A 24050-nucleotide genomic window follows, 5' to 3' on the forward strand; every position below is an offset into this window, starting at 1 on the left:
GGCTGGCAAGATCGATCCAGTCGAAGGCGGTCTCTTTCCGCCTGGTAGGAGAAGGATGTTTTATTACGTGAATTGTTTTACTGCGTTTGCGTGTGTCAAATAAGCCTCGCTTCACATTACTGCTGCACGAGTACCGCAATTGGTCAACCGAATGAGTTTTTCTGACCGACCATAAAGGAAGTGTGCGCAAATTAAAAGATACTGCACGAGCAGGCAACCATTTAAACATTCACATCAGCTCAACGAACCGTGGACACTGGACACTGTGTACAATAGGCTGATGGTGAGCGGTAAACACAGCACGTGCGAAATTGGAAAGCAATAATATCGCTCAAGCGTGAAGAAGACTGGCATGATGGCATCACATACACCGCTGCCCTGGCACGCATCGCCCCGAAGAAAACCGCCTCTGCGAAGTGCGAACAATGGAACACCGGAAGTGAATGGTGTGTCTGTCCAGACATCCAGTGCGCAGATAGCCAAACACATATTGCGCGGTACGCGATAAATAAGTACCGTAAAAATCTAGCGAATAATAAAACGCACAACGTATATGTTATGGGAAATAAAGTATTTAAACACATTATCTGTAGAAGTTATCTGCTCGGTAATCCTATACATATGTACATGTACTATGTAGTAAGTACTAACATCTCTGACTTGTACACCCTATTGGCGACAAGTGACCACCAGCGGTAGTTCGCTGGAAAACAAAGCGAGCGATTTACGGTGCGGGTTGCTCTCAAAAACCGTGGGTGTGCCTCTACTGTGTACTGTGCTGTCAGCCTGTCTAGGCAGGGCCGATGCGAAGGGCAGGGATAATGAGCTGGGTACGCATGTTAAGATGACTTCGTTTAACGAGTAAGTACGTAAATATACCTTTTACAGTTTAACTACTGCCTCCTTCGGAGGCTTCGGTCAGTTTGATATGGTACACAAATTTATTGCCGTTGTCCGTTGGTTTTGTTCCTTAGCAGTTGGCAGCGTAACACTAAGCAATTTCCTCTTGAAAACTGCTTGCCGAATCTGGATGGATTGTCTTACTTTTCTGTACAAAACGTTTAATTCAGTACGAGCTTTCGTAGCTTGTATTCTTAGTGTGTCCACTGTCCAGCATTGCGTAAGCAGTGCCTACTCGTGGTTACTGTCAATAACTCATTCACGCAGGGCGTGGTTATTGTGATGAACAGTGCCCGTAAGCAACCGGGCAGCGGCGACTGACGCGAAATACATTTGCAGTCGAACGTCCCAATAAAACCCACGAAAGAAGATACAGTCGTCATTGAATTGGCTCCGCAAGACTGTGTTTATGTCACCTTTCACATCTTTTGGCAATCGTGTAGGCTGTGACTTGTTAGTGAGTTGTTACCGAAAAATTGAATAGCTGTGATACGAAAGCGGCATTTTTAAATGCGGTTAACATATAAACTGCGTAACTGTTTCTTCCCAGTAATATTTACCTGTACGTGTGATTTGTACTTATTTAAGTACTAATACTTTTACTCAAACATACTTTAATACAGACAGCACAGTATCTGTAACCTGCACCTTTAACACTGCACTGAATAAATTAGAACGTCCATAATCCAGGGGCCAACGGCCCAATAGTGTGGTGTGGAGAGTGATCAAAGGAATCAGAGTTGTATACATGTAATAATTTTAACAATTCAAGAAAAAAACGAGAAACAATGACAACCATAAGAAAACAAAATTAGTGTATTACTAGATAACGATTGACACATCTGTGTGCCCCCTGCCCAGCGTTCGCATTCCATGCACAAAAGAAACAAGACAAAAATTTTCGTACTGGTTAACCGTTAACCGGTCGATTGGCAATCGTCAAACGACATTATCCAGGCGGATGTCGATATTTTTCTTGTAGTGGGCAATGTCGCCTTTACCCTGTGCCGCCGCGTGCAGAATATTGTTCCCATCGATGCTGTATGTCACGTCAAACTTGCACTCTCCCGCCTTCCGCAAAGGTAAACCAGGAATGACAAATTCACCAATACGGAATTTGTCCAGATTAAACCCGCGTTTACTCTGATAAATGCTGAACTTAGCAGCCGCTTGATTATCATAGAATGTCCCAAAGACTTCCGTCATACTGGAAGGATATGCTTTTCCTCGGGGGATCAAGTCACGGATGCGCATACTGCCAGGTCGCACACGGTCCGCAACTTCCAGTCCATAGTGGTAGGCGGTGACCTCGTGGACGTTGGTGGCCTGCTGGTTGTTAATACGGTACGACTGCATGGCAGCCCCCCGCGCTATCGCCTCATCCGGATCAGCATCCGCGCAAACCACTCCGCTCCGACCGAAGAACGCCTGCAGTGTCTCTTTAACCACCGGCAGCCGACTGCTGCCACCCACCAAGATGACCTTATCGATATCGCCCGGTGACAGGCTCGCAGCATCCAGAGCGTTCTTCACCGGGACGAGAATCTTCTGGAGAAGATCCCGGAACATTCCGCTGAAAGTAGCTTTTGTCAGCTCCACGTTGTAATCGATGTTTCCATACAGTTTGTGCAAGGTATCGCGGAATGTGCCGCTATACGGACTGGACAGCGTGATCTTAGCCTTTTCGGCGACCAGTTTCAGTTTGGCTAAGGTTTTGCTATCTTGTGCCAGATCGACCTGGTGGCGGCGGCGAATGTCGTCTAAGAAATGCTGAACAATCTCGCTGTCGAAGTTCTCCCCGCCCAAATACATGTCGCCGTCGGTGCTGAGGACGCGATATTCATTGCGGCCATCCACCTTCATAATGCTGATGTCCAGCGTGCCGCCGCCGAAATCAAACACCAGAATGGTGCACTGCTCGTCGATGACGCCGCCGTAAGCGATGGCGGCGGCCGTCGGCTCGTTCAACAAGTTGACCTCCGTGAACCCTGCCAGGCGGGCGGCGTTGAGAGTGGCAGCGCGCTGAGTCTCCATGAAATTGGCCGGAATGGTCACCACGGCAGATGTCACTTTCCTGCCCAGAAACCCCTCGGCCATCTCTTTCAAATACGACATCATCGTGGCGCTGATCTGCTCCGGCCGAACGATCTTTTCCCAAATGATATCGCCCGCATCTGTGCACTGTTCAACCTACAAGATTATAAGATTAATAAGAACCTTTGCTCACGTAAGATTTGTAGTCAGTACAAACATTTGTATTTAGTAGAGCACCCGCTGGCAGAAACGAATCTAATGGGAAAGGAGTACTGTATAATAGTGTATTTTGACTTAAACTTATTAAAATAACAAGTTGTGATTGATTCAGGTTTTAATAAAGCCAAAATCTTTTTTTACAGCGAGTCTGTCAGAAATGCCTCTACGAGTCTACGTAGCTTGTTTACGTTGCTTTAGTTGCGTTTGCAGTTTGCCAGTTAAGAATTAAGATGTAATTTTCCATTAAATTAGGTGTTAAATTTTTAATAATTAGGTTTATCGATTAGCCTAGATAATCAGAAATTTAAAACTTATGGATTCATAACCAATATTCATTAGTGATTAGCGATAAGTACTTATTTAGATGCAGATGCACCCACCTTTATCGCTGGTGACCCGTTGTCGTTAACAATGGCAAACGGCATTAGACTGCGTTCCATTGTCACGGCGGAATCGTCGAAACGGCGTCCAATTAGACGCTTAGCATTACGAATGGTATTCCGGCTATTCTCGGGACTGAGTCGCTTGGCGTGTTTGCCCACATCCATCCCGTCCCGCTCCAAACGCACCCAGGACGGCGTGGTGGTGTCGCCGTTGTTGTTCTTAATCACTTGCGGACTGCGGCCGTGCTTGTACACGAACAGGCAACAATGTGTTGTGCCCAAATCGATGCCTACTCCGTCAGCCATGTTACAGGATCGTAATTAACGAGCGGAAAGGAGTCAAAAGACAATTGTGTGCGGTGCTGGACTGATATACTTGTGAATTTGTAATCGGAGAGGAAGTATCAAAGTTAAGTACATACGGTAAAACTCAGCTATATACTGTGTATATTACAGTACCGGCCGTTAAAAAGTGCGTGAACTCGATCCCGAATACAAAATTCCAAAATAATGCGATCGGAAGCTACATAGCTCGATGTAGCGTGCAGCGTGCAAAACCAATGGAACTGGATCAGCAGAAGAGCAGCTAACAAAGAAACAACAATGCGTGCAGCGGATAGAGGCTTAAAACGGGTTACTATTGGCTGTCTTTGTCAAGAATAGGTGGAACCCTCTTGTCGAAGGCTTTCTTGTGTGGGTGGTTACATCTTTGCAAGGTATCTTCACTTAACATACCTTGATCAAGTGAAGTTACCTTGATCTTTGCAAACTGCGTCATTCCAGGTTTTTCATGGTGATTTAGCTCATTTCTCGTAGGCTCGTACCTTATTACTTATCTGCATATATGCAGTTTGCCCTGGATACAGTTATGCACTATGTACTGTAAATTAGCACTATAAACGTCATCTCTACCTTTTATCTGTTGATACAGCACAATTTTCGGATTTATAATTTATTCCTCGATATTGCTATCCCGCAGCGACGGTAGGTACTCTGTAGATAGTTCTTTGTAATTATACTTTGTAATAGATAAACAGTAAATAGTTATCTTTTTGATTGTGTTTTTGTGGCGCTGTCCATTATGCTCAAGGTGAATAAACGAGATACTTATAATAGTTCTGCCACCAGCCAGTAAATAAACAGTTTATGTTTTGTTATGTTGTGTTACATTTGGTTAACTTTTTTGCGTCTGCTCTCCGCAGTTAAGAAGCAGAGAAGTGCAAAACTTTAGTACATATGTACAATACTCGTACGCGTGGTAAGAGCTATTAATAATCCGGTATTGTGAACTCGTTACAGTAAACGAACAATTGTTTACTGTTCACTGTTACCTAAATTTTAGTATTTTCAGTAAACTGGTAACTAAAATATTCATAGAACTATTCGACGCGCGATCGTATACAGCGTACTTGTTGCCAGTGCTTACGCGCAGGACCACAGTAAACTTGATTTCTATGGGATATGGTCAATAGACTCAATACCGATACTTCACTACTTGCTACAGGTAGTCACAACTTACACCATTATAAGTTAGGAAAAATTGGCAATGCAGTGCGCGCTAACTGACTAGCACGTGTTTATGTTCAGTCAAATGTAGATTATTAATTACTTTTCTAGAAACCATGAGCGGATTACGGTTAGGAGTGGACATTGGATTCAAGAAGACCTCGGTTGCGCTGTACGAGAACGGTGTGCCGCGTGAACTGTTCAGATTTCCTTCCGTCGCGGCTTACAGTGCTGATAACACCGAATGGTATTTCGGCGTGGACGCGGGCAGCTACCAAACTGACAGAAAGTATCGGACCATCCCATCGGTCAAACGCACGCTTCTGGCTTACGGCTACGGAGAAAAGAATATACTGGTACCCTTGCTATTGGAACGACTCTTCGCTCACATTAAAATGATTGGGGAAGCTGAGCGAAATCCAGGTGTCCGTGGCGTGGTTATTGTACTGTCGCATGTTCTGGACGCTAGTCAAGTGATGCGGCAAGCAGTGATGGACGCCTGGCGGAAGAACGGCGTACCGGATGTCCTGTGCATTTCCGACGTAGCGGCTGTTCTACTGGCCTACACTGTGCAGACACTGGACAGACAGTCCATTAACACGAGCGCTACTGAGCCGGTTTATCTCTTGGTGTGCAATGCAGATTCTGAGCACTGCCGCGTAGACGTCTTCGAAGTGATCAACAACAACCACATCGTCAAATTTCAGGGTAATCGATATGTTTTGTTTGCCTGTTTCACCCAAATGCAGAAGCGCGTTATAGCCGGCATCCATCAGCAGCTGACGAACACCGGGATGTCTAATTTAGATCAACGTTCGTGGGACCAGTTTAAAGAAGAGTGCATGGACCACGTAGCGCTCTTTAACGATCCCCGAACTGACAAAGTGACCATCCGCGTTCCATTCCACAAGTCGGTCGTGACGTATTCCAGGGAGGCGTACCATATCGCGGTGGCGCCAGTCATCGAAGTCGTTCGAAAGCATGTCGTGGCGGAGTTGACGCGGTTCGGAATTATAGACGCGAGCACTGGAAATATTAACGGGAAAATCGAGCTGTTATTGGTGGGCGAGAATTCTCGGTTGGGGCCTTTACGCACTGAGCTGGAGGGTGTAACGAAAAGCCAAGTGATTGCCGGAGCGGCGAGTTATGTGGATGATGCGGAGGCGTTTGGTGCGGCGATTGCCAGCAGTCTGGTGGGAAATAACGCGAATGCCCTCAAACACCAGCAACTCTTCCGGCTACAGGAGGGGCTGGTATTCGATATGGAAAATGTACTGAAGACGCTGCCGCAACAAGGCGCCCACGTTCTTGTACAACCGGCGCGGGACATCTTCGTCAGTGACCTTCCTGATGTTCCCTTGTTCGGCAAACTGTACATGGGCAAGCCCAAACAACTCGTCATCGTTCCCTCTTTTTGTCTGAGATTGTCCTCTCAAAAGATGGACAACTGTAAAGTGCATTGTCTTCATCTTGAAAGCAACGTCGACGGGCAACCCTTAGCGTACGTGCGGATGATACTTGGGAAGGATGTGCGGATTCACTGTCACATACCACAGCGCGAAAGAAGCGATCAGAAAGCCGTCCCATATTTGTCGCTGCAGGTGCCATTTACGTATCAGGGAAGCGCTGGCTGGAGCACTATCTGGTTCTTTGCGGGTGACACCAACGGCAACGTTTATAAATCGTTTCTGAAGGAATATGACGCCCGACAGCGAGAAATGCTTAATACATTTCCTTCCACAGCTGACGGTTAGTAGAAACTTCAGTTTGTAAACGTATGCTCTTCGTGGTTATACTTATGTCGTGGACTTACCGGTATTGCCGGGTAAGAATCTTAGCGGCGCACAAGCGTTAACAGTGCATTGCTTGTTTATAGCGGAGGGATCGCTTCCGAAGTTAGCGTGGTCATCATCGTCCTCTTTTGTCGCTCTCGTTTCGGACCAGCTGGCCGTTAAGAATTCCCATAAAATTCCGGAAAATCACTATCAGCCAAGCATTATCACCGCTAATCAGTGTTCCCAGCAGGGTATCGTTATCGTGGTACAGCAGTGCCAGGAAGTGACCGGAAAGCTGCAGGTGATGGGAAGCACTTTCGTCATCGAACGGCCGCATAAGATCCGCAAAGATTCTGCGGAGGGGGATGCTGTCGTCATAGAGTTGACGGTGCAAGAATGTGTTCGTGTCCGCTTTCCTGACGAAGCTACCTGCAAAGATTTTCTTAAAAAGTTTGCGGACTCCTGGTCATGGTGGCGTGCTGCGTAGGTTATTCGAAACAGTGTCACACTTTACCCTAGCAAATACTGTTAGCATAAGCTTTTAATTGTGTCGCCTACATTTCGTAATGTTAAATAGGAGTACAGGTACCGACAGGCGACAGTCATTTCGGCAATTTATGTATATTGCAACTCAGATTTGTAAATCCTCGTTGGTGTTTGCCGGCAGGTGCCTATTTTGCGTTTTTTCTTGTTGTCCAGTATTTAAGCACCTTTAAGTTATTAGGCAAGGGCAGGCAAGTTATTAGTAAAAATTGATAGTAACGTACTTGCAGCATAAATGTGTAGTAAACTGAGTATAAAGAATGCGAACGACAATCACAGTGAGACGCCTTCACAGAAGTTTTTCTACTGACAAGATGTTGTTTCGTGTTGACTTATCATTTTTATTTTGTGATTAAAGTAATCTGAAACAAACGTAGTACAGTAATGAGTAATGATTACTCTTTAACTAATATCAGTGCAGCTTTCGTCTGATAGGCAAACGGAATTCCTTGTCTGGTGTTGCATGAAGTCCAGCATAAAACATGCGTAAACAGCTGACACAAATTATTGTTGAAAAAATACGGATTTATGATACAAATTATAAGCAGCCTGAACTGGCGAGTCGGGCCATAGTCGGTATTAGTATTATGCAGTTATCGCCCAGTGCCGAAAATGATTAAGTCACTTCCCAAAGTCCCAAAAGTTATAATGATGACCTGATGCCGCTAATCCAATAAGTCGTATCTTATTCAATCGTCGTACTTCACTCGATTAGGATACCATTCAGCTGCATCAGAGCCTATCAGTGATTTTATTGTTTTGAAACTTATATTGCAAAATTGCAAATGAACGCCAAACATGTATTTCCAAAATCTTTGCTACAGTAGACTGATTCGGAACCACACAGTCAGCAAGCGTAGCGTTATTTAGATTTTACTCGTACAGTACCAGTTCCGCAACTTAAATTTCGCACTGAATATCCCGCAATATCAGGCAAACAATTATTTTAGGATATTGAGAACATCACCACTCACAGACGAAGATCATTTACAGATACTATCGGGCTTTACCTGGGTCCCTGCCTACACGATATTACTTACCTCAATTACATAATCAACCACATGAGTCTCCGCACTACCCTACTTAACTAATCCTGCGCTTTTTTATGTTTGAATTTTTTTTGGTTTTTCTCATAATTCTTTCTACCAAGTAGTGAGTAGCTGTTTAAGAAACATAAAGCTAACTTAACCGGTACTCGTATCCCTTTTGAAATAGGCTCAGAAAACCAGGGCATACATTATGATTTATGGGTAAACTGCATACACCATCGAACACCAGTTCTCTTTGTTTTGTTAGAAGAAATAGTAAAGGGTGGAACACACGGCGGTGATTCGCTCCAGTAATAAAGGAAGTGTAGTGGGTAAACACATTTCCACCCGCATAGCGTTATCGGCTTGGAAGTTTGGGTGTTACCACCAAATCTGTACCTTACCGCCGATAAGACTTACCACAAGTACCGTAAACCGAAGCAGTTTTACTTAATTTAATTTGTAAGCAGTTCTACCATACTGCCACTGGTACAATCTCACTGTAGCCATGAAAGTTGTGAAAGGAAGCTACATCAGACATCTGCAGTACGACTGTACGAGTATGTACTAGTAAATACGCACGACTAAATGGAAAATACTTTTGGCAGAATCATTACTTTTGGCAGATTATACTAGTGGTGGTTGTTAACCACATGAATGCACGAGCGCCAGGACAAATGTTATGCTCTTGACAAAGGCTTGCAGCATCTCGCTGCGCTCGATGCAAACATTTTAAGACAGAATAAGTTAAAATAACCAGCCCATGTTAGTTGATACGTACTCGTAGTCGTAGCTAAGGATGAGACAGCTATAACATTGCTTGGGTTTGAGCCAGCGCCTACGTGCAAACTTGCCTTTACAGAAGCACTTCCGACTTACATTATTAGCTTGTATTAAAGAGGTTTAACGCAAAGGGAACTTTGAGCCTTCTTTCTATGTAATCATTTCAATCATCATCAGTGCAAAAAAGTTTCAGACACTACGCGACTAAACAGCGCATAGCCACACACACACACATACAGAACAATATTAAAATATTTGTGGAACCGGTTCTCTGTTTACCAGACGCACTCCTGTCAATATTATAACCAGAGTACCTGATGCATGCTCACTAACTCATCCTAACGGCACCAACACATTGATATAAGTATTTATTTTGTCCAATATCACACTCCATATAATATTATCTGGATAGAGTACTGCATTATTTTAACGGCTACGTAGTGCTTCCGATACGCAACAACCTGGCTGCGATTCATAATGGACCAGGGGCGAAAATATGATCCCGCAGAAAATCCTGTGCAGCGGCTTTTCATGGTTATCGGGCTTGCCATTTTGAGCTGCGGTTTGATCACTTTTATTAAATGGTTGTTTGTTCGTGCTCCTAGTGAGCGACCAGTTAGACTGTTCTGGGATGTGGAAAATGCACGATGTATGATCCCCAAACGTGCCAGCTTTGAACGATGTGTGGATTATCTACGCCAGATCGCTTCGCTCCACGGAGTTGATTTGCAGGAAGAATACGGCATCAAAATCATTTGTGGTGGTTTCGATGATAACATCCGGTGCTCACAGAGCATGTGTATTCATGCTGCTAAGGTCTGCGATTCAGAAACCCTGAAAATATGGAAAGCCGGCAGCACTCTTCCTACTAGAATCAAAGGTCAGTCTTTCGTTGAACTGTTATCGGCAATTTTTATTTCGTTGAAAACAAACCTTGACAACATAATAAGTAGAAGCGTTAAAAAAGCAAATTGTATAGGTGTCATGATACAGTGTGGCTGGGATGGAAAAATCGTCTATGAAAAGAATAAGGCAGATAAGATGATCCTGAAGCAACTTGACGATGTCCTCCTCTCGTCGGAGAAGGTGACAGTTATCGTCGTATCAGGTACTCAAAAAAACTAAATCTGGTAAATTCCGTCACTAAATATTAATGCTGGTAGTTAATGGTGATGTACCAGTCGACAGTACACGTAGAAGTAGTTATTTTGCTGGTTGATTTTTGCGTTCGCATCAACGTATCATTATGCTACTGTAGTACAGCGTACAGTGCACATTAATATTTTATGAAAAACTGAGAGAACTGTGTTGTACGGTAAGGACATGTCTATTTTTAGTTGACTACCGGTTGCGTCAACGAGCTCTCAGAGCTCCCATGAATCCCTCCAAGCAGAGCGTTGTTTTACATCCAGAGTTTGATTCGCAAGACGGAGTTTGGCCAGTTGAGTTCTATGAGCGGTCTGCACGAAACTGATTTAAAACTGAATGCAGGCAATGAATTCAAGTCTGCCTGGTTGGATCATGTGCAGAGGACCATCATATAAAATGTTCCGATAGTGCGGTTTTGGCGTCAATACCATATATACATACCGTGGCGTCGTTATTTGTTTGTGTTCTAAGTTCTAACACTACAGTGACTACACGTAGGTTTGCCTAAATAAACTTGTATCCATGAAACTTAACTAGGAAAGTGCACTCGCTTTCGGCGGGCACTGTATGACCGAAGCGTAGGAGTAAATTTATAAATATTTTTTATCTACTTGGTATCAAAAATTTGTACGATGAATGTTGCGATTTTGAATTTTATACTATGTACAGTGTCTGTAGACTGTAGAGTACAACCATGAGACCGGTGAGGTCCTCCAGGCAGATCAATATTCCGCTGTTCTCGGAATATGGCAAAAGTTTTGAATTGGATATTTCTGCCGGTCATATTGAAAAACATTGTGCAAAACTAAATTCTACTTGGAGGAACATGTATTCGTATTTACGGTCTCAGTTACGATGAACGTCCTTCTGGGGCGGTGGATGCATGGTTTAACCGGCTATAGACGTGTTTCTGGACAATATTTAATGCAAATTCCAAATTTCCTTCTTTTCTTCAGTTTTCAGTTTTCTTGTTTGTTTTGCTCGATCGCCATTCGAGTAGATGGCGGTTTCTTTCTCGGCGAAATACCAAAATATTTTCCAGGTGAAGTGGCTGTTAAATGCGATTTTAGGATTAATTGCACGTTAAACTGCTGCGGCACTCCATCAAACTGCACTACCTACGGTCAGATCAGGATGCAGCTTGGGCATGCCGGCAGTGCGCTAGTCAAACCAAGCAGCTATGGGTATATGACTATTTCCGGACTTCCAGACTTTGTGTCCTAGTTTCATGGAGCGGTTACATTATTCAGAAGCTAGCGATTTTAGCAGCAAATAGTGCAAAGGCAGGAGGGTACCGTCGTATCGGTTACCGAAAAAAGACTTTACGGTAACCATAAGCCTCGAGTACAAATGGACACTGCGCCTTTTACCCTTTTAAGTAGGGTGGCGGTGACCGATGGACAAACACAACGCGAACTGCAAAGTATGTGTTGTGCTAAGATAGGAATACAGAAATTAATGCTTACCATGAATTATCAACGAGATAAATATGTCATTCTTCTAAACGCCAGTAGGCAGCACAGCATTTTTATACGGCTACCGCGCCTCTGGACACCTTGTAAAGAGAGATGGTGACCAGCATACCGCATTTTACACGCGGCCCTAGCATATACGACCAGCCAGCATTTCTGTTTTTTGATAGTATTGTGACCGTGCATGTGTCCGTTTCACAGTATGTGGTGACCGTAAAAAATATGCATTAGATGGCGGTGGGTGACCGTGTATGTATGCAGTTTAATAGTAGGTATACCGCGCATATGTTCATCAGATGGCGGTGACCGACAGACACCACCGTTTGCACGGGCCTTGAGTATATACGGCCAGCGCGCATACGTGCATTTCACTTTAAATACGCCGCGCACACGTGCAATAGATGGCGGTGACCGACAGACACCACATTTTTCATGAACACTGAACATAGAGGACCTTCGCTACGCTTCGGTCGATTAACAAACCGTGTGCGAGTTTTGAATCGCCACTCACCAAATAGGTTGAATTCTTCGCACGTGCGTTGTCGCACGGACTCGCACCCACAATCAATTGCCAGTTTACAAATTTAGGAAAATGATAAAGTAGTGCTGGACAGAATAGCGTTGTAATGTTACTAATCATCTACGGGACTTACTACGGTAGTGTAGCGCAGCAGCGGTACTTGTCCTAATTGCTAACTAACTGAACCAATGCATAAAATATGTACAACTAATCGCGAAAGGTTCACCTCGCATGCATCATAAACGCATAAATTGAGGCCATGGAGAAATGAACAAGATAGGTTCGATTCGCGTACATGCACGAACGCATAAATACATTAACCATAAATATAGATACACCTCGCTCAAGACAAGATGACGGGTTCCTTTTTCAAAATTCCTCAAGCGCACAGGTCATTGAATCAAACTTTATTTACCTTTTACATCTTTTACACTCAAGGTATTCAAGTTTTAGTCTTGTTACGAATCACGGAAATGTGAAAACTAGAACATGCCATCGAAAATGATAATATGGGAGCCTTCTTCTAACTTGGTATACACTGCATCACCGCCCCGATAACCACCATTCCCATAACAAATAGCCCGGTTAGCGGTCAGGATTTCGGATGCCCGAAGGATATTCTCCGGGCCTCGCTTCACCAGGTCTTCGTCGTCAGGTGCCAAAATCCTGCAGACGGCTTCCGGTCCACGTATTCCGATCACTACTGCCGGATACCAGATATAAATGTCGTCCTTTCACGAAAACTTCCTCCTGATGCTTCAACTCCCACTGCCCAACGCGGATGACTGGGGATCGTCGGGGCTGCGTGGAGAAGCGTAGCGGAGGCTTCGCCATGGCATGCTTGTGAAGGTGAATATCCTTCCAGTCTGCTGGCAGCAGCACCGAATCCTGCACAAACGAAAGCAGTGTGAACCATAGAAAACAAACGTTTTGCCGGTGGAATTGTCAAAAAGGCAGCTAACTGCACGCCGCGGGTTACCTTCAAGAGACCATCAGCGAGTTGGGCGTCCGTCATCATTGGGAATCGGACCAGGAAGAACATGTCTCCTAGAGCCTGTCGCCGGTTCTGCGGTGTAGGTCCCAAATTGCCCCGAATGCAGAATGCCGAAGCCCATCTATACTTGTAGGCACAGTGTACTGTAGTAACATACATTTGCTATGTACAACTTCAACATGTACAACATGTATTGTACATACAACAGGTATGTATTGTACAACACTACAACTTCAGTACTGTAAGATAATAAACGAATAGATACTCGGTACTACAGTATTTTGCGTAATGCATGCAGCCAAGTTTGTTGCCACACAAACAAACCATTAATATTATTTAGGAAACGGCTATTCTCACCACCCTGACACCACCTTTAATTGGCTAACGTTTGGCTACTGTCAGTCTGTCACCACCTTTCAAAACGTTTTGGCCACTCGCACCACCTTTTTAAAACATTTTTCACACCTACGCTCTTACTTCACTTCTTTCTGGCTTCTCCCGGCTCTTATTACATCCATAATTTAGGGTACTACGGAAATATCTGCGTAGACTTCACAGTCTGTAATCAACTGATTCGTTGATTCTTACTTCGTGTTACCTTTTAGATAAGCTTTTACATATATTGCCATACATAAAACCATTGTCAACATAGAAAGGCCAATTCCTGATGCAGAGAATAATGTTTACGCGTCTCTTCACGCTCCACAGTTTCTTTGTTATTGTTCGAAATCACATTAAATTTTGTGTGTTGACTATACCATGCGATTGTTAAACGCGCAGGTGGAAGTATTCAACCGTACCTACAGATGCACTATTTTTCTAGTTATGAGTGCTTTTTTAGTACGTAATTTTATTTCGGTTACGCTCGTTTTGATTACGGTAATTGACATACTACTCTACAATATGATGCCATAGTTCGCATTTAGCACTGAAGCCATTCGAGAAAATCAATATTACATTTTATTCGGATATTAATTATTTAATCACAATGACATAAAAAAACTAGCGAGGCAGTTTAACTACAAAAACGCCATTGAGGGTATTTTATGATTATAGTCGCCCCGCCTTTTTTTCTGTCAGCTTAAAACTGTGAATTTTAATCAGCTACCCGAGTAAGCAAATGGAATGACTTCCTCGTTAACCATGAGATTATCACAAAAATAAAAAATTAACAAAATGTGTAGTCGACGGACAACGGTGCATAGGGATGCCGGCAATAGCGCTAAGAAATTATCGTTTATTGCCAAAAATCGTTACTTGTCAATTTGTCATAAGTTATAAGGATGACCTCATGCGGCTAATCATGTGCGTGTATCTTATCATATTCACCTGCTCGATAGGGATAAGGTTCTACCGTATCGACGGTATTGGTCAGTACTCAGTAGTGCCTGCCATGCAATAGCGTTTTATGGCTTTACAACCTTGCATTGCAGCACAAAATACGAGCTCTGGTGTCGTATTGCTCGATCCTGCTATTGACAGTCAGTTCGGTACGGTATATCCGGTGGATGCCCTGTACGAAACGGATTGTAGATCTGCTCCCTGCCTTAATGCCCAGTCGGTAGAACAACTCTTAAATCATCTGTTACAGTAAATCGGACGGAAATGGATAATTCTGGAACACGTAGAATCAGGAATCCCTAAGCAATTGTGCTGAATACTCCTAACTTCCGGTCGATACACATGAGGGTCCACGAAGCACGAGCATACCGTGATTACCACGCTCGATCTAATAATCCGTATTTAATTATGAACGTCGATAACACAGAAAATGCTTTACTCCGCTAACACACAATCATATGCACAACGCAGGAAGTTAAAAGCAAGTAGTCTCAAAGTCTGAAATCCAAGACTGATCCGAGACCGCTCGCAATATTAGGAATAACTCAAGCTTATATAGACTAGAAATGCTGTACATCAGAATACATCGCTAAGCCATAACGAGTAACGAATCACAGACTAGATGGAACGATAACCACTTCCGGTTGTACTTGCAGGTAAAGGCGGACAGTCAGTGGATGCACGGTGGAATCCCTCGTACGTACTCCTCCACACGTCACCCCCACAAACGATTTTTTGCTCCCGCAAACATAAACTAATCCATCCAGTCCATCCCGTGTGATTGTGTAGCACTCCATCCCGATCCATCTCTCGCACTCCGACACAATCCACGCATGTCCATCCGATGCCCAATGACTGTACGCCTGATCCGTAGTGTAATGTTAGAGTAGGATTCTAGCGGCGATGGCATCCGGAAGTCCATGGGATTGGCGGGGCGGAGATCCAGGATCCAAGGAGGCTGAAATCTACTACTAACTACTACTGTGCCGTCTATTTCTGATGTTGTTTGGTGATAAGCTGTTAGGCACACGGCTTTATTACGCACGTCTTAGAATGTATAAAATTTAAATTGTGCTGCTGGGTAAAAGATAAATAAAGACTGAACGACAACTTCCACTGAAGTTTTAATGAATATACGCACGTCTGTAATTCTCCACACTTTACTATCAATAAAAACTAGAACTTGTACTAGAACTGGTAAAACACAAGAATCATCACGAGAAATGAGAATAACAACGATTTACTCCTTACGTGGATAGTTATGCAGACTAATGATGGAAACGTATTCAGACTGCGTATCTTCTTTCTGCTCATCAACATCCATCAGAATCAGTTGCCGAAACGGAATCTCCTCTGACGGCGCACGCACAATCAGCTCCGCCACTGGCTCAACAGGTTCTTGTTCTTCTGGTGGTGCGGATGGCTCCTTCTCAGTGACAAATAGACCATCCTCCCACTTCTTATAACCATCAACATCAAACGTATCAGGAGCAGACCACGGCTCCTCGGAATTCTGCTTAACCAATCTGCCCGACGAATTAATCTTCAACTGCGCAGTGCGAACCCAGCGCTGCTTATCCTGCTCATCCTGGAACACATCAAGGACCACGCCAACTTGTTCTTCCAAGTGTCCTTCGCGAATCCACTCGTCATTCTGTCGGCGAACTTCGTCCATGTCTTCCATCGCTTCGACATACACCATGATCGCAGCTAACATCTGCTCACATTCCGCCTTAGCTCTATCATACGCTTCTAATGCTTCTTGTCCAAGACGTCTCGCTCGACCAGTAACAATTTGTCGTGGCATGATCACCAGATAATACGGACGGAATCAAAATATGGGGAACTTCAAAAACTGAACGTTTGCTGTGTGCTGAGAACTGTAAATTTGAATTTCGAAACCGTAAGTCTCAATACACACTGCGTGCGTACAATAATACCAAACTGCCATACGGCGGGTGTGTATACCGGAAATGCCGTAATTCTGATTTAATTTTATTCTAACACCTAATTATTCTAATTTTAATTCGAATACTCCGACATAACCAATGTCTTCCAGCTTTCTCAAATAATTCCAATCCGTTCATTAAAATCAAACTAAGGCACCGTAAACATTTCAGATTTAAGTGGTATTTGCCAACGCGAAAACACTAACACCTCCAGATTAAACTAAATCAATCAGTAAATGGCTCTACATCAATATAGAATTTTCGGGGCTTGTTCTCTGAGCTGCTGCTAGACTGAGATCCTCCGGTGTTCGCTTCTTTCAACGGAGATAATTTCTGCTGATGGAATACAGGATAGCCCTGCTTCACGATCGGTGGCGCAGAATGCGGTTCCACATGCTCGTCGTGCACTTTGCGCTTAAATCCTGTAGCTTCGCCATTACCAAACAACAACGGTGCGATTTTCGTCCAACGCTGCACGCTGAAGTTCTGGCGGATAAACGCTTTTGAAGCCAGGCGCTCCTTTGGTTGCACAGTATCAACAAGATCCAAAGCTCTATTCATTAGCTGCGCAGCGCGAATCATCTGGTGGTTCGGTTCTTCCGGTTGGGTATATGTGTATCCCAGTTCGGGCGCTGAGAACACTGACGAGACAGACAGTGTTCGAGTCGAAGATGCTGGCGACGATGGTGGCAAACTAAACTGTGTGGAAGCCAAGGATCCACGGCGCTGTGCATATCCGACCACAGGAATCTTATTCACGGATTCCAACGATATCGCTGCACGTATACGCTTCTCATCCGTCTCAGCCGTATACCGTTGAAAGAACGAAACCGATCGCTTGCGTTCTGCCATGTCGCAATATTAATGTAATGCAGTTAAACAAATATAATTATACCGTGCTCTGCGCACCACGACTACAATCACCAAAAAAGGAAGAGTTCACAAATTTCAGGTAGACGACAGTACTGTAAGTGAAATTCTTGGTCTTTGCAAGTACTGTGCTCTGCCGTAAGCCGAATCTGTACAATGCGAACGTAACTGGCATTGTGTGGTAGTCGTGCTATGCACGGACTTTATTTCCGGTTTACTTCATATTTCCGTAACTGATTTCCTATATTTACAACAAGCGAGAGACCACACGACCTTTTCTGAATTTTATTGATTTTTTTGGATTTTACTTTTCATTACTTTAGGGTCCCTGAGGTAGGCTGTACGTGGTTAATCCTTTACCGGGACGACGGTCTGACCCGGATTTTCGTTTACACAGATAACACACAACGACAAATTACACATGGCTCTGTGCAACATGAACTGCAACTGGCCCATTTACACTAGTAAGAGGAAACAAAAAGGCAAAAAAAAAAATAATAAAGATCAAATCACAGTAATGCAACAAGTCAACAAGATCAGATCAACAGTAAAGATTCAAATGCGCATCAGGTCACAACAATAAAAGTACAAGGACACTGAAGGTTACTTGCCAGCAGAGGGCGCCAATGAAAATAATCCGGTTTGGCCAGAATTACTGGAAGCTGCGTCCAAACGCTTACTCACTTCCGCGGCCATCAAACGACGCTTTTCCATCTCTGACTCACGCAAACTCTTCTGAAGAATGTCCTGGTCTGCGACGAAATTCGGCACGAAATCATGGCTTGGCTTGCCCACACGGTCACGCGATGCGGAGCGATCACGCACAGGAGCACTCGCTGGTACGACAAACGATTCTATGCCAGGTGGCAAACCCGGATACTGCACTGGTTGCACAGGCTGCGCACTCACAACTGGAACAACGACTGGCGCAGGCGCTACAACAGAATTCACAGGCGCAACAGAGTTCACGATTGCAACCGAACCTGGTAGATGCTGATCAGCATTAGGAGCAACGGGGACAGTCGCGACCACAGGTCCGTGATGCTGGTTTTCAGGCGGTGGAATCGACTTCGCAAGGTCCTGGGCATCGATCTCCATAGGGAGGCCGGGATGCGCCACGCGGACAATTGGATCGTTAGGTCCAGCAGGAGCCTCAACAGGCATCTGTTGCCCCAGGGGTCTGCTTCCACGCTGCCAAGCAGGTGCGTCACGACGGAGATTTTCGCCTCTGTACACTCGCACATGGTTAGGGCGACGCGCGCGAAATCCGCCACGGAAACCGCCACGGTGGCTCCCTCCACGAAATCCGTATCCATACTGCTGTTGCTGCTGATTTAACTGTGATGTTTGAAAAACTGCGTCCACCAGCTTTTCAAAAGCTCGATTCGGATCAATGGGCGGCATTACATCACACACGGCACAAACGTGACCTTAGACACAAAAACAAGAAAAAGTGTACAATTTACACGGCAGAATTATAACGATATGCCGGTACGGCACAACAACGTAAAAAGTGCAAGGAGAAAATGAAAAATGCACTGAAAATTTTACCGCACATGGCATGCTTATATACCTGCCGAATTCTGAATTTGCATTACGCCGGTAACTGCGGAAACTTCCCGAACAGTTCGACCAATCAGAGCGCGTCTCTAAAGCTCTTTTAATTCCCAAAATCGGTTACGTCACGAGCGACTACATTTTACTTCCGCATGATAAACTATTAGACCAGGCACGCGACTAACAAAAGATCAACGATCGGCAACTACAAGATAAAATTCTACCAAAAATAAAATTATTAAACTCTGCGCAGATCCAAAAGACGGCGAGACTGTGAACAACACGGCAGTTCTAAAAATAATAAGAACTCCGCAACTGAATAAAATATGCGCATAATGGACAACAACAGCTACCTTGTACGAAAAATAATAACAACTGAGCCCACATTAAACTTTAATAAAAATTGACGGCACAAAAGGATTCAAAGGAAAAATCCCCTTGTTGTCAACAATTGAGCTCGGCGCCGGCGTCGGCTGTCCAACTTCCAGTTCAGCAGAGTTAGGTTCTTCCACTGGTGGGGCCATGTTAACGACTGCTGGCTGCACCAAAACAACTTCATCTGGCACAGGCACTGAAACATGCACAGCTTCGACGGCAACCAATTCCTGTTGCACAGCGGCAGCGATAGGCTGTTGGATACTTCCATCTGCATTGTCATCATGCTGCTCCGTTTCCAATTTTTCCAGCTCTTCCATGTCAAAATCTGGCAGCTCATCATTGTCTGGCTGCGCCGCATCCACGATTGCCACTAAATCCGCGATATCCGCTTCGTCGATCGCGATCTCAGCCGCTGAAGGCTTCGAAATTACTCCAGTGAATTAATGACTCTTCAAATTCCATCAATTCATTTTCAGTTTCAGTGCCCGGTTCATGTTCATCATCGTCAATTTCTACTGGCTTGACAACATTGATGGTGGCTGTTTCCGGCTGATACAAACTCAGTGCAGAAGTCGTTGGCTGATGTTCATTGCCGTCTTCCGCCTCCATTTCATCATACTTGCGTTTCATGCTACCGATTAGATTGAAACGAACTTTGCGCTGAGCATGGGCACGCTGCAGTCGCTCCCATTCGGCGCGAGTCTCCAAACTCGTGTCTGAAGTATCCGACGAGCCCGTCGTGCCACTGGTATCGGCATCCGTAGTCTCTTCCGCGTCGGACTTCTCTACATCGGCTTCGGCGCCCGAATCTTCAGCACTTCCGGTCTCATTCTCTGCTGCAGATTCTACGGCTTTCTCCCTGTCAGCGGCCGCATCCGCGTGTTTCTTCTCCAAATCTTTCAAAACAACAACAAAATCCGGATTTAAGTAGATATATTGTCGCCGTAATTCATAAGCAATTTCGATAGGAAGTTTAGTAGTAAAATTCCATAAGTCGTAACGATGCATAAGCTTTTCACCAGCAAACAAGAATTTGGACAACCAGAGGCGATGATAATTCTCACCATCTTTGGTCACCGACGAGTGGTACGCCTCCGTGATGGCCATTTCGTCCGTCTGTTTTGCTACTGCCAAGTCCGGGAACTTCTGGACCACGGTATCGACCGACGAAGGTTCCGTGTCCGTATCTTGTCGGCCAATGCCAACAGCGTTTAAAACAGGATTGCGGCTACGCACAACTGGTCGTTCAGGCACACCAGTACGTCGTGCAAACCCAGGACGGATCGGGCGCGGTAGTGGTTTCGCTACAGAACCAATGCGCTATCTTAAACACTTAAATATTCTAGCTTTAAAGACACCCGAGGTATGCCATGTCGTAAAATAAAATAAAATCGTAAAATAACTAAGATTTTAATGTTGCAAACCAGAGAATATGGAACGCGTAACTACCGGATAATTTTAATCTGATCTTAAAAGATTCTACCTGCAGCCTCGCCTTCCGAGTCGCTTGTCTCAGAAAAGTGTACTTCTCCCACCAGACGAATACGCGGGTTGATCTTGGCAGGCGGCGTACTGCTGTTAGAACTGGATGAAGACGGCTGCTTATTACGCCAGTACGTCTGTTCCGGTGTGGCGGTAAAAGATCCGCGCCGTGCATTTCCACGAACCACAGCCTGACGCTCTCCAGCGGCCGATGTGGACGGCTGACAGTCAGCTGCATTGGCTGCTACAGTATCCCGTGGACCGAAAGATGTCGGATTCGCATGCGATCGGGTAACGCGTCCTGACTGGAGATCTGCGGAAGATCCCGGTCTATATCCAAACGGATGCTCAGTGCGCAAATGAATACCTAGAGCACGCTGCTCTCTCGTCGGGACAATAACTGCTGGCGGAGTAGGAGCAGGTGGTCGCTCCGGAAATTCGGGCGAGTTCTCGCGAGACATTGCGAAACGAAGAGAAATGGGCAGAGATCCCATATACAATATAAATTCCAAAGCTTAAAATACTAAAGTGGCGAACCCGAAAATTTTAACTTGTAAAATTTCGCCGGCCATGTGCTCGATAGTGCTGCACAAACCGTAAAGTCACGTAAACATCATTCAACAGCGGTTGCCTGACGACAGGCACAATTTCCGGTGCGTAAATACAGTACTAAATTCACTTATTCCAAACTACTGGAACTCATCTCCGGTAGTTTTTATGGATAATAAAATTGTTTTTGGTCTAATTTATAATATTTTAGTGTTTTGAAGACGGGAAACTGTGAATTCACAGTTTCCAAAACGATTAAAAAGCGGGTACCCACATGGGCACATACAAGCTGGGATACACTCAGTTTCTGGCGGTAACTGCCTTTGACGGGTGTTAAGCATACGACAGCATGCCGCACAGTAGTTCGCTGAATTACGAATTTTAACAGCTGAGTTCCGCGAGCTCTGCGTGCTGTACTCTCTTCATTTCCCGTGTTGTCTATCTGTTATGTTCTGTTTGTTTCCGTTTCTTATTATTACTTATTTATTTATCCTATTTATATCAGCGCAATGTATTGTCTAGGAGCTCCTGTCACTGGAGATCAGCAAGGAACACGCCGCCTCTGCAAAGATCTCAAAGGGATGATTGACGCCCCGCTGGATCTTGAAGAAACGAAGAAAATCCGACGTGACGACGCTTTGAAAGTCGCTGTCCAAGTTCGGTTATTAGATGCCTTCATAAAGGACGAACTCGTGGATGTGAAATCCATGGAGGATTTCCTGTGTACGCTACACCCGGATTTCACCACACCGCGAGTGAAATTGTACATCGAAAACGCTCTGTCAACCGGATTTCTCCTCAAACAGCTGAATGATGACGGCCGCTTTGTGTTACGTGAAGCTGAACGCCTGCGCAGTGAACGACAAACGATGACAATCGACACTGCTCACCGTCTACGTGCTGCCATTTGAGGAATCCTATTAGAAGCTGGACACGGACTGACGCGTATCGAACTTCTCGTCTGGCTGAAACAGACGTACGCCGTCAAACTGCAGTATTTCCGTAGTGATTTCCGCCGTGCTCTAATGTTTATGTTAAAGAAAGGATGCGTACGGACCAGCAATGGGACGCTGTTTATTCATCCCTGCGTGGATGACAAGTTACGTGCAATTCGTGTCGGAGAGCTATCATCAGAGCTGGGCCGTACTTTAAGTGAGTTGTTAATTTTAATCATCCAATAATTTAATCACCCAATCTTTACTAATATATCAATCCGTGCAATTTTCATATTTACTGACGCATTAATTGACCCGCCATTTTGCTAATCATCACATCATTATCCTAATTTTAATTTTTAAATGTGTTGCAGATGTTCGTATGCAGGCGCACCAAGTCGATTGTGCTGGTGGTTGTAAGGGATTTGGCAACTTAGCCGTCGCTAGCGTGGGCTTCATCGGCGCGGACGCCGCTGAAATCGTTGAGGGCGCTGTGAAGAAAGCGCGAACGGAGCAACCGTGTTTCCTGGCGGGCACAATGGGTATGATCAACGCGGACTCAGATCCTACAATTAAAGCGAAGCCCGGTCCGCTGCACTTCGGTTGTTCTTCTGCTGACCGCGTTTCCCTAATGCCACGCCGATCCACACGCGCAAAGACCGATGGTCCAACATTCAGTGAAATCATTCGAAAGGATTGCGTTCAGACAGGCAAGGTTCTGAACGCTATTGCTGACTCGTTGCGCGATAATATCACACGCGCGGATCGCTCAATTGCCAAGCTGAAGAAACGAATGGCAGATCACGAGAAGGAGAAGGACTCTATCAAAGCCGCTCTTTGTTCTCCATCTGATCTTAATTAATTCTGAATAATTGTCCAGATCATGAATTCCGTTTTCACTTCTCATTGCATCGCCACTTATTGTTATTGAATCCGTTGTTGCTTGTTAATTAATTCTTGATAATCTCCCAGTTGATCTTGTTATTTAAGTATACTGTGCATTTCAAGAGATTAACAGAGGATTTGTTGTTAATTTATTCCTTCTGCAGTTTCAGTCTGACGCCCGGTTATGAAGTTGAATTAAATTAAGTAACGTATTTAGCCGTAGTTCTGCTCTATAATTCCATCTGCATAATTCACCAAGGCAGTTTCCGAATTTCTTAGGTGAATCAAAAATTAATTAAAAATAATAAGGAGCCAAAAAGAAGTTTTTCTATAATTAATTCGGCAATTTATTTGTAAAATCTCTTCCTCGCAGGAGGTTAGATCACGTGATCTGGAAATACTGCGGTAACTAGTCTACGACTCGGCCACTACGGGCGTTCATAATTTGAACACTTTTAAAATTCCCCGTAAACGTCATGTCAACTATTAAAACCATAAAAGAATAAAAATAAGGATTAATTTACAAAATTCTTGCCACACAGGTGTATTGAACTAGCAACCTTCACTCAAGATGCTCAAACCAATGTACAGTTGACCACTGCGGCTTTCATGATTTCTATTAAAAATTTCAACGTCGAAATTAATACGAGATATATTCCCACGTAAAAACAACGAAAAATTAAGGTTCACTTCAGAAAATGTCTCCTGTTATGGGTATCGAACTAGTGACCTTCCCGCGCCTTGATAAATTTCCTAACCACTGCGCTACTACAATTATCAGTGTTTCCCCGGGGAAAA

General features: G+C 44.5%; 4 protein-coding genes and 1 long non-coding RNA gene across 5 annotated transcripts in view; 3 read left to right on the top strand and 2 right to left on the bottom strand.

Moving 5' to 3' along the window:
- Nucleotides 1-1839: 1839 nt before the first annotated feature.
- Nucleotides 1840-3969, bottom strand: LOC129584198 (uncharacterized). The gene is made up of 2 exons (XM_055476319.1): nt 3534-3969; nt 1840-3090 (listed from the first exon to the last, which is right to left on the bottom strand). Exons 1-2 carry the CDS (start codon nt 3840-3842, stop codon nt 1840-1842), a joined length of 1560 nt encoding a protein of 519 aa, XP_055332294.1. The 5' UTR covers nt 3843-3969.
- A 2687-nt stretch (nt 3970-6656) lies between these two features.
- LOC129584444 (uncharacterized) lies at nt 6657-7364 on the top strand. Its single transcript, XM_055476601.1, has 2 exons — nt 6657-6791; nt 6919-7364. Exons 1-2 carry the CDS (start codon nt 6761-6763, stop codon nt 7302-7304), a joined length of 417 nt encoding a protein of 138 aa, XP_055332576.1. The 5' UTR covers nt 6657-6760; the 3' UTR covers nt 7305-7364.
- Nucleotides 7365-9415: 2051 nt separating this feature from the next.
- LOC129584384 (uncharacterized) lies at nt 9416-10917 on the top strand. Its single transcript, XM_055476542.1, has 3 exons — nt 9416-10051; nt 10151-10279; nt 10509-10917. The coding sequence occupies exons 1-3, from the start codon at nt 9649-9651 to the stop codon at nt 10643-10645; spliced, it is 669 nt and encodes a 222-aa protein (XP_055332517.1). The 5' UTR covers nt 9416-9648; the 3' UTR covers nt 10646-10917.
- A 1912-nt stretch (nt 10918-12829) lies between these two features.
- LOC129584280 (uncharacterized) lies at nt 12830-14983 on the bottom strand. The gene is made up of 3 exons (XR_008689865.1): nt 14636-14983; nt 13292-13427; nt 12830-13200 (listed from the first exon to the last, which is right to left on the bottom strand). It is a non-coding gene; the product is annotated as an uncharacterized LOC129584280 (long non-coding RNA).
- The window catches only part of LOC129584279 (uncharacterized), a 29395-nt gene continuing 20072 nt past the window's right edge, over nt 14728-24050 (top strand). The window contains exon 1 of the mRNA XM_055476409.1: nt 14728-14762. The gene's annotated coding sequence lies outside the window, so the exon portion shown is untranslated. The remainder of the gene's footprint in view (nt 14763-24050) is intronic.

This window comes from Paramacrobiotus metropolitanus, unplaced genomic scaffold (assembly GCF_019649055.1).
Source record: "Paramacrobiotus metropolitanus isolate TYO unplaced genomic scaffold, Prichtersi_v1.0 Parri_scaffold0000013, whole genome shotgun sequence".
Taxonomy (NCBI): domain Eukaryota; kingdom Metazoa; phylum Tardigrada; class Eutardigrada; order Parachela; family Macrobiotidae; genus Paramacrobiotus; species Paramacrobiotus metropolitanus.